Source organism: Trachurus japonicus, chromosome 22 (assembly GCF_045865225.1).
Source record: "Trachurus japonicus isolate A0001 chromosome 22, Traja_1.0".
NCBI lineage: Eukaryota > Metazoa > Chordata > Actinopteri > Carangiformes > Carangidae > Trachurus > Trachurus japonicus.
In genome coordinates, this window is record NC_140928.1 from 11,934,977 (window position 1) to 11,945,873 (window position 10,897).

The 10,897-nt window shown below is 41.6% G+C and overlaps 2 protein-coding genes across 3 annotated transcripts; both read left to right on the plus strand.

Annotated features, from left to right (window-relative positions):
- Nucleotides 1-108: 108 nt before the first annotated feature.
- On the plus strand, nt 109-4,745 carry LOC146963604 (interferon-induced protein 44-like). The gene is made up of 8 exons (XM_085767783.1): nt 109-205; nt 689-1,182; nt 1,444-1,495; nt 2,271-2,466; nt 2,582-2,734; nt 2,840-3,011; nt 3,141-3,241; nt 3,331-4,745. Exons 2-8 carry the CDS (start codon nt 705-707, stop codon nt 3,556-3,558), a joined length of 1,380 nt encoding a protein of 459 aa, XP_085623909.1. The 5' UTR covers nt 109-205; nt 689-704; the 3' UTR covers nt 3,559-4,745.
- Nucleotides 4,746-6,343: 1,598 nt separating this feature from the next.
- LOC146963605 (interferon-induced protein 44-like) lies at nt 6,344-10,102 on the plus strand. Of its 2 annotated transcripts, none has more exons than XM_085767780.1 (8): nt 6,344-6,412; nt 7,191-7,687; nt 7,969-8,020; nt 8,545-8,740; nt 8,856-9,008; nt 9,116-9,287; nt 9,412-9,512; nt 9,602-10,102. In XM_085767780.1, the coding sequence occupies exons 2-8, from the start codon at nt 7,207-7,209 to the stop codon at nt 9,860-9,862; spliced, it is 1,416 nt and encodes a 471-aa protein (XP_085623906.1). In that variant the 5' UTR covers nt 6,344-6,412; nt 7,191-7,206; the 3' UTR covers nt 9,863-10,102. The 2 variants fall into 2 exon arrangements, with proteins under 2 accessions (XP_085623906.1, XP_085623907.1); XM_085767781.1 differs by having other exon boundaries at nt 6,358-6,412; nt 7,171-7,687; nt 9,602-10,089.
- The last annotated feature ends 795 nt before the right edge of the window (nt 10,103-10,897 follow it).

Genomic DNA, 10,897 nt, shown 5'->3' on the forward strand with positions numbered 1-10,897 from the left:
CATAAAATAAAAAAGAGCAAATCAATCCTCAGGGCAATCTGGCTTCACTTCACTGACTTCCTTTCCAAAATATGTGTATTTTCAGCTTCCGTAGGAAACCACCTCAGTTTCTGTCATGCTGTGGAAAAACACTTTCACTTCTGTTTGAAGCACTTCAGCAGTTACTTGAATCACAGCGGTCTTCACCACATCACTTTTGCTCTCGGTGAGTTTGATCCACAGGAACATCTGCCTGCACTAGATGTGTGATATTTGTATCAGATTTATAGAGGATTTGTTCTATCATTTCATCAATCTTTGATGTTCATTTTTGGGGATTTTAGATGTTACTTTCGCTTTCAGTGTCAATGTAAGTTAATGCAACAACATAACTTGTCTTTTCTGCAGCTTACTAGATATTTGATCCAATCCCAGAAAAGTTTTTCCTTCAGCTCTGTTAACATGTATCAGTCGAGGTAAAACTGAACCTCTGATTTGCCACCATCTGTGTCTTAATGATTTTACAAACCTTTTTATCAGTAGGATAACTTTCTGCTGCAGTCTTAAAGTTGCTGTACATATCTTAAGATTATTAGGTCTTAATCAAATAATCAGCATTTGAAGTAATCGTAATTGCCAGTGTTGAGTAAACATTGTAATGAGTTAAAGGAGGCAAACATTTAAAATCCATCCTCTGTTGCATCCTCAGGTGTCTACCCTCCATCATGTCTGTAGTCAAGTCCAGTCTGTCTAAGGATCAGGAGAAGAAGCTGCACTCTCTGTTCGGTCACATCAGACTCCACCTGCTCCACAAAGCCAGCGTCCACGGCTTTGATGCTGCTGCTTTTCACGCCCACTGTGACAGACAGGGACCCACTGTCATTGTTGCCCACAACGCTGGGTTTGTTTTTGGAGCGTACACCTCCAAGGACTACGCTCAGAGCCAGCAGGGCGTCAATGACGAGCAGGCGTTCCTCTACAGCATCACTGCAGGGGAAAATAAACCCCTGAGGGTGGCCGGTATCACCGGACAGGTTGCTTTCACTGATGTGCCAACCGGTCCTAATTTTGGTGCTTTGGTGTTCCTGCACGAGGACAAACCTGAATTCCTGTCCAACCCAGGGACGAGCTTTGTCTTTCAGGCAGAAGCGATGCACGGAGGTGACTTGGTGCTGACTGAGTTTGAAGTGTATCGTGTTGAAGGTGTGTGACAGCACTTTATATCATCAAATATGGAAAGTTTATTACACAGCAATAACAGCCAATCTTTTCAGTCTTTCCTTTTATTTTTGTGTTATTTCAAGTCAAACAAACATGACTGTTTTTACTGAATTAGAAAATAAATTTATAAAGATATGTAAATAAATACATATTAACAATGCTTTTGTCTTACTAGAGTTTTGTGAAGTGAATGAATACTGAGGACAAAAGTAAATAAGCCAATAATAAATGTCTTTCCTGCAGGTTTGGGAGATCTCCTGGCTAAACCATGGAGGAACATCCAGTGGACTGCAGAGTATGTAGAAGTCTGTGTCTTTGTCTTTACTAAAGGTATCCTGTGGATGTTTCTGATAAAATCCCTCTAAACACATAGTCTATACTTAATCCTAAAGACAAACATGTTAAATTAAAGGTAGGGTTGGAGATCCTGGAAAATCGGTCAGGCCACATTTTGAAAATACACAAGTCAAAAGTCGCAGCCCCTTTCCTCAGACTTCTGTCTGAAGCCACGCCTTCACCTTTCCGCGGACATGGGTGAAGACACCCGACGCACATTGTCAGAGCTATATTGATACCCACCAGACTGGAGAGTGGCTTTTCCGCAGACGCCAGTGAAGACACTGATCGTGCACACAAGAAGAGGGAGAGAGACAGTAGCTTTATCGACACATCACGATCCAATTAACTACAACGTGACAGTACGTGATTGGATGGTGTTTTTTGAGGCTTGTTCGTTCCCCAGGCAAGTGATTTTTTCATGTGTGCATGATACAAACAAAATGCAAACCGCCTTGTGAAGAAATTGCTAAATGGCACCACTGAATGTCTAAAACTCCACACAGTACCTTTAAAGGAGCTTTTTATATGTTGTGCTACTACTATATAGCCAACATTAGCATAAACAACTGTTTACTTACCAGTCCTGCCAATAACCTCACCCACTGTTGAGTTTACAAGCCAAGAGATGATGATACAAACCCTGAGCAGAACTGCTTCTCCAGGACTTCTGGGCCCCAGTATCTCCCGCGATGTAGACCCAAACCTTGTTAACTAATTTCTGCTTCTTTTAGGAGAAGGCAGGAGTTGATGAAGGACATCCAGAGCTATCAGTCAGGCATCGATACAGTTAATCAAGCAAGGGTGTTGTTGGTGGGTCCGGTTGGGGCTGGCAAGTCGAGCTTCTTCAACTCCATCAACTCAGCGTTCCGAGGCAACATGACATCCCAGGCCATCGCTGGCACAGCAGGGAAGAGCGTGACCACTCAGGTACTGGAAAAGAGCTGTATTCATTAAACTACTCTGCTGATCGTAATGGAGTCTCAACGTCTTGTTCTCTGGCTTCACATCCGCTGACTGCTGTCTTTCTACTTCATGTCTGTAGTTTCGCACCTACATCATCAAAGCAGGGAAAGGTGGTGAAGCTGTTCCTCTGGTCCTGTGCGACACGATGGGGCTGGAGGAAAATCCTGAGGCTGGTTTGGACATTGAGGACATGGCCAACATCTGCAAGGGTCACATCAAGGATCGCTACCAGGTACCAAAGAACTACCAGCCTATTTCCTCCATGTTATGTAACTGATTTCATCTTAGAAATAAAGCTACTTGGTAATAAATGATGGATGGCTTGTTTCTCTTCCAGTTTAGCCCCTCTGCTCCTCTCCTGGAGACTGCTCCTGGCTACAAGAAGTATGTCACCCTCAATGACAAAGTCCACTGTGTGGTTTATGTGGTGGACACATGCAAGGTCTCTCTCCTTACCCAGAAGATGCTGGACAAGTTTGCTGCCATCCGTAAAAGGACCAACCAGCTCGGTTAGCAATTGAATTATGTAACTGTCAGAGTATTTTGTATCACTGTAAATCTACATATTTGCAATATTGCATATTTGTTTGAAGTTTTCATCTGATCTTCTCCTTGTCTCCTTCTCTAATCTCTTGCAGGTATCCCTCAGATACTTCTGATGACCAAAGTAGATGAGGCCTGTCCGCTAGTGGCAGGAGACTTGAAGAATGTTTATCGCAGTGTTTACATCCAGAGGAAGGTAACACTTTCACAATTGCATCCTAAATTAGGTGTCGACTTGTTGTGCTGGTGTTGGTAACTTAATCCATGTGTCTTGTTGCCTCCCAGGCACGGGAGCTGAGTGAGTCTCTTGGTATCCCTTTGTCCTGCGTGCTGCCGGTGAAGAACTACAGTGAAGAGCTGGAGCTGGACCAGGATGCTGACATATTGCTCTTTACTGCCGTGGAGCAGATGCTGAACTACGCAGACAACTTCTTTGAGAACCAGGATACTGAAGATGCAGGGATGAACGAGCAGTTGGACCTCTACAGATCCACTGCTGCTCCCCTTCGTTAGAGAACGTACTGAACATAATGTTGTTTGAAAGACAGTGTTCACACCTTAGTGATTCAAACCTACAATAGTGTCTATTAAACACATTGAATGAAAGGTTGGGAGACCATGTTAGCAACTAAAGACAAAATAACGAATTATTCTATATACTGGTTTCACGTAAAGGGTAATGAACAACGGGGGGTCCGGCTGGCAATGGATCATATAATGGCAGCGGATAGTGCTCACTTTTGAATCGTCCAAAACACACACTATGAAACATCCAAATACCTCCATACTGCTCGTCCGTACTGACCCAAGTACCCAAATTAATTTGATCTCTGTTTTTAGCCTTGTTATAGTAGTAGCTCCCAGTGAATGGGAGTGAAATCTCGCGCATGTGCACAAACATCAACAGAGCCACTGGGAGCTACTACTACATCAAGGCTAAAAACAGAGATCAAATTGTTTTTTTCTGAACAACTTTTTCATGTCGCAGCTTCAGGACCCTTGGGTCAACTCAGTACGGACAAGCAGTATGGAGGTATTTGGATGTTTCATAGTGTGTGTTTTGGACGATTCAAAAGTGAACTCTATCCGCCGCCATCATATGAAAATCTGTAAAATTTCATCAAGGTAACAGTACTTTTACTTGAGTAGATTTTTTTGTACTCTTTCCACCCCTGTGTTTCATATATCAGAGACTTTAGCAAACCAAATATGTTCATACTTTGTTTGGCTGTAATCCTTTTAGCTTTCTGTCACTCCTGAACTTAGTTTTCACTTTGACAACGTTTTATTGCATTTTGCTTTGAAAAACCTGAGAAAAAACTGTACAGCTGTCAGTTAACAGGTCTGTATAACTTACTAGAAAACTCATGTAACTTTTAGTTTCACAATGACTGTCCACAGACCTTTCATTCCCTCAGTCAGCCACTAGGTGTCAGTCATAACTTCATAATTACTGGTGTCCATTTGTGGAAACTTGGGACATTATAAGAAACAGGATCATGTTGCACAACTGTTTCCGATGAGGGTTTTTTTTTTCTTTCACTTGTCATTTGTTGATAAATTTATTCAGAGATCATTGTTTTTTTGCACTGCTACACATCCTTAAGTCAGAATGATAGGCCTAAAGCAAATGCGCTTCTCTGTTGTGAAAAGTCATCACTCAATGCAACCACATAAATAAATCTGCATGATAAAGAGAAGTTCTGAGATTTTCTTTTCTCAGCTCAACTCAGCCAGTATCTGACCGACTGGGAAATTACTGAAAAGCCATCGATTTATAGTTGACCAGGAAAGATTATTGAAAAGTCATCAAATTATTGTTCACTGGGAGACCACTGAGTGCGTGGTAGACCTCTGCACCTGGCACATTATCTCTTAATATCAGATGCATTTTTATCTAATCTTTGTACCCAAGCATTAGGGTTAGCTCTTCAATATAGGCTATAGTCTTAACTAACTGTAGATGAGCGGACAATGACAGCTAGGATCAGTTATCAAGGATGCATAGTGTACAGTCCATGTTATCGATCAAAACAGCAGGGTCAATTTACAGCTATTTTATTAATTAGGCCTACAGAGCCATCAAAATAGATAGCTTAACTTTTCTTCTGATGTTAGCATTTTACGCTAGCGACATGACATTGATGGTGCTTGGACACCATTTGGTGACAGTGGTGATATGATGGTGTGTGAAATCAAAATGTTGATCAGCAAGTTGTCTAGCTAAAGAGAGGGGAACAGAGGCTATCCAGGGAAAGGGTGTCATCAAGAAGACGCATACAATGGTCCAGAAGATGTCTACCACACGTATCAAACTGCTGAAGAACCCCACGTACTTTGAATGGGACTTCCTGTAGGTCAGTGAGCTCAATTTCATATCTTGCTCTTAACTTCACATGTTGTTCTTCTGACAGACTGGCATTTCCACAGTGAACCAGTGAAGACTTATTATCAATCAATCAATTTGTTTATTTCGGGCATGTCAATTTAAATCATCATCATCACACTTCATCATCAAATAATACAATACATGGCCGAAAGGGAAAAGCGGGAGAAGCAAAAGCTTATCTAGTCCCGCCCCCATTCAGCTTTGTAATGCGTGCTATCTGGGATCCTGCCTCCAGGTCTGTATTTAAAGTGATATTGGCGCACTTTTGGCCAAGTGCCCGTATGTGGGCGGTCCTAAAATTCAGGTGACTGCGCTCTTCACCTATTTCCTCCTTGTGCACCCTGTCTCCCATTCAACAGATTTTTTGAAAAGATCACAGGTAGTTATGATTAGTGTCTGTTTTCTGAACAGCTTGACTAAGAAACCACTCAAGAGCCTTTTTCAACACAACACAACACTTTGCACCAATGTTTCCTCTGGAACTGTACATTTGCTGATTTGCAGCTGCTATAGTGATACAAAATCTATAGACTTTATTAACAGAGCTATGAGCGATTGATGGGCAAAGCAGCAGCAAAAACCCCCAAAACAGCAGCGGCAGCTGAAGGTAGCTCAAGTTTGAGTAAAAAGTATTTTAAAAAGTAAAGTATGAGTCCACAACGCACACTGGGTGTCAATCTGCTGTCACAAATAAGACAAATCAACTCCATAAAAAATCAAGCTCACTGTTGTAGCCTGATTTTCACCTATCAACTTTCTTTGTCTTGCTTCATAAAAAAAAAAAAAAAAAACGAATCAATCCTCAGGGCAATCTGGCTTCACTCGACTGACCTATGTACCTGCTTTTGTAGGTGTAGTTTCAATGGGTGTAGACCTCATTGTCTGCTGTGGGAAAATCTACTTTCACTTCTGTTTCAAACACACGGTCACCTGAACCACAGCAGTTGCTGTGTCTTCACCACATCACTTTTGTTCCAGGTGAGTTTGATCCACAGAACATCTGCCCGCGCCAGATGTGTGATATTTGTAGGAGATTTGTTTCATCGTTGCATCAATCTTTGATGTTCATTTGTTTGGGTTTTAAATCAAAGTTACTTTCACTTTCAGTGTCAGGCTAATTCTCCTACTTGACACAAATTCACTATCTACTTCTCAGCAGCTTACTTGATATTTGATCCCTTTGCTGTAGTAGTAGAAAGGTTTTTTCTTGTGCTTTGTTAATATTTATTTATCGAGGTAAAACTGAACCGCTAAATTGCCACCGTAATTGCTAGTGTAAACCTTGTTCTTTAGCTGAGATGTGGTAAAGACAAGTCTTGACACAGTAAACCTTGTAATGAGTTAAAGGAGGCAAACACTGAAAATGGGTTAACTCAAAGCCTAAATTTAAGAAATGAAATTAATGAATTCAAGATTTTACTGAAGTTCATCATTATTCTTATTTTCAGATTTGTTTTACTTAATTTATCATTGTATTTATTTTTTGGGCTTGTGTTGTCTATTTTCTGTTATGTTGTCATGTCATATCCACAGTAACACTTTAATCGCACAAGAGGACCATGGGTCTGGGAAGAGGGGTTGTTCATTTATGTTCATTTAAGTTCGTAAAATGTTATAAAAGAAAACAAATTGTATTTTTGTATACACTATAGATGCCTGTGACTTGCATTTTATAGATAAAAGTTATTTAAAAAATATTGACTGATATTTGTACTAGATCTCCGGCATATTGTCAGCTCCTCTGTTGCATCCTCAGGTGTCTACCCTCCATCATGTCTGTGGTCACGTCCGGCCTGTCTAAGGATCAGGAGAAGAAGCTGCACTCTCTGTTCGGTCACATCAGACTCCACCTGCTCTACAAAGCCAGTGTTCACGGCTTCAATGCTGCTGCTTTTCACGCCCATTGTGACAGACAGGGACCCACTGTCATTGTTGCCTACAACGCTGCTGGGTTTGTTTTTGGAGCGTACACCTCCAAGGACTACACCCAGAGCCAGCAGGGCATCAATGACGAGCAGGCGTTCCTCTACAGCATCACTGCAGGGGAAAATAAGCCCCTGAGGGTGGCCGGTATCAGCGGACAGGTTGCTTTCACTGATGTGCCAACCGGTCCTAATTTTGGTGCTTTGGTGTTCCTGCATGAGGACAAACCTGAATTCCTGTCCAACCCAGGGACAAGCTTCGTCTTTCAGGCAGAAGCGATGCACGGAGGCAACTTGGTGCTGACTGAGTTTGAAGTGTATCGTGTTGAAGGTGTGTGACAGTGAGCACTTTTTAATCATCAAATATGGAACGTGCCTTTGTTACACAGCAATAACAGCCAATCTTTTCAGTCTTTACTTGAATTTTGTGTTATTTCACAAGTCGAACCAACATGACTTTTTTTTTTTTTTGAATACTGAAATAGGTAATAAAGTTTTAAAGATATGTAGGTAAATACAGATTAAGAATGCTTTTGTCTTACTAGACTTTAGTGAAGTGAATAAATATTGATGACAAAAGTAAAATAAGCTAACTCATTGTCTTTCCTTCAGGTTTGGGAGATCTCCTGGCTAAACCATGGAGGAACATCCAGTGGACTGCGGAGTATGTAGAAGTCTTTGATAACCTTTGTCATCATGTGGCTGTTTCTTATAAAATCACTCTAAACACATAGTCTATACCTAATCCTAAAGACAAACATGTTGAATTAGTTTACTCTTTCTCAGAAAACGATCACCTTAATTAGAGCTATTAGCATTCTTCTTCTTCACTGCTTCTGTTGGCACATTAATGCACCCCCACAGGCAAATAGCAACAAGGTCAATCACATGTGTGCATGATACAAACAAAATGGGAAACGCCTTGTGAAATTATCGCTGTATAGCACCACTGAAGGTCAAAAGCTCCACACAGTACCTTTAAAGGAGCTTTTTGTATGTTGTGATATTACTGCCAACATTAGCATAAACAACTGTGTACCAGTCCTGCTGATAACCTCACCCACTGTTTTGCAAGACAAGAGATTATGATACAAACCCTGAGCAGAACTGCTTCTTCAGGACTTCTGGGCCACAGTATCCCCAGCGATGTAGACCCAAACCTTGTAAACGAATTTCTGTTTCTTTTAGGAGAAGGCAGCAGTTGATGAAGGTTATCCGGAGCTATCAGTCAGACATCAAAACAGTTCATCAAGCCCGGGTGTTGTTGGTGGGTGCGGTTGGGGCTGGCAAGTCAAGCTTCTTCAACTCCATCAACTCAGCGTTCCGAGGCAACATGACGTCCCAGGCCATCGCTGGCACAGCAGGGAAGAGCGTGACCACTCAGGTACTGGAAAAGAGCTGTATTCATTAAACTACTCTGCTGATCGTAATGGAGTCTCAACGTCTTGTTCTCTGGCTTGACATCCGCTGACTGCTGTCTTTCTACTTCATGTCTGTAGTTTCGCACCTACACCATCAAAGCAGGGAAAGGTGGTGAAGCTGTTCCTCTGGTCCTGTGCGACACGATGGGGCTGGAGGAAAATCCTGAGGCTGGTTTGGATATTGAGGACATGGCCAACATCTGCAAGGGTCACATCAAGGATCGCTACCAGGTCTCCCAAAGAACCACCAGCCTGTTTCCTCCATGTTATGTAACTGATTTCATCTTAGAAATAAAGCTACTTGGTGATTAATGATGGATGGCTTGTTTCTCTTCCAGTTTAGCCCCTCTGCTCCTCTCCTGGAGACTGCTCCTGGCTACAAGAAGCATGTAACCCTCAATGACAAAGTCCACTGTGTGGTTTATGTGGTGGACACATGCAAGGTCTCTCTCCTTACCCAGAAGATGCTGGACAAGTTTGCTGCTATCCGTAAAAGGACCAACCAGCTCGGTTAGCAACTGAATTATGTTATTGTCAGAGTATTTAAACTGTATCAATGTAAATCTACATATTTGCAAGCTATTGTTTGAAGTCATCTTATCTTCTCCTCGTCTCCTTCTCTGATCTCTTGCAGGTATCCCTCAGATACTTCTGATGACCAAAGTCGACGAGGCTTGTCCACTAGTGGCAGAAGACTTGAAGAATGTTTATCGCAGTGTTTACATCCAGAGGAAGGTAACACTTTCACAGTTGCATTCTATATTAGGTGTCGACTTGTTGTGCTGGTGTTGGTAACTTAATCCATGTGTCTTGTTGCCTCCAAGGCACGGGAGCTGAGTGAGTCTCTTGGTATCCCTTTGTCCTGCGTGCTGCCGGTGAAGAACTACAGTGAAGAGCTGGAGCTGGACCAGGATGCTGACATATTGCTCTTTACTGCCGTGGAGCAAATGCTGAACTATGCAGACAGTTTCTTTGAGAACTTGGATACTGAAGATGCAGAGGTGAACGAGCAGTTGGACCTCTACAGATCCAACCAACAGCCACACCCTGTCTTTAAGGAACGTACTGAACATAATGTTGTTTGAAAGGCAAAGTCCAAACCTTACTTATTCAATCCTACAAGATTGTCTAAACACATTGAATGAAAGTTAGGGAGATCATGTTAGCAACTAAAGACAAAATAACTAATTATTCTACTGGTTTCATGTAAAGGGTAATGCACTTAAATATTGTGCATCAACCCCAGTGATTCGACATTGTTATCAAAAAACAAGATATTAAACTGACTTTAAGGTGAAATTGTTGTGTAAACCTAGGGGTGGAAAGTAACGAGTTACATTTACTTTCGTTACTGTAATTGAGTTGTTTTTTGTGTACTTTTTTAAAATTAAACTTAAAGGGATACTTCACCCAAAATCAATAATTCACCAATTTTCTACTCACTGTCATGCCAAGGAAGGGTTCGGAGAACTTTTAGAGTTATCAAAACGCTTTTGGAGTTCCAGGAGGGGTCCGGCTGGCAACAGATTTTCATATGATGGCGGTGGATAGTGCTCACTTTTGAATCGTCCAAAACGCACACTATGAAACATCCAAATACCTCCATACTGCTCGTCCGTACTGAGTGACCCAAGTGTCCTGAAGCCGCGACATGAAAAAGTTATTTGGAAAAAATTAATTTGATCTCTGTTTTTAGCCTTATAGTAGCTCCCAGTGGCTGTGCGAGATGCCAGAGATTTGCTGCGGATAGAGTTCAAAAGTGAACTCTATCTTCTGCCATTATATGAAAATCCGTAAAATGTCATCAACAGTACTTTTACTTGAGTAGATTTTTTTGGGTACTCTTTCCACCCCTGTGTTTCATATATCAGAGACTTTACCAAACCAAATGCTTTCTGTCACTCGTGAACATTGTTTTAACTTTGACAACGTTTTATTGCACTTTGCTTTGAAAAACCTGAGGAGAAAAAACTGTACAGCTGTCAGGTAACAGGTCTGTATGACTTACTATGTAACTTTTAGTTTCACAATGACTTTCCACAGACCTTTCATTCCCTCAGTCAGCCACTACTGTAGGTGTCAGTCATAACTTCATAATTACTGGTGTTCATTTATGGAAA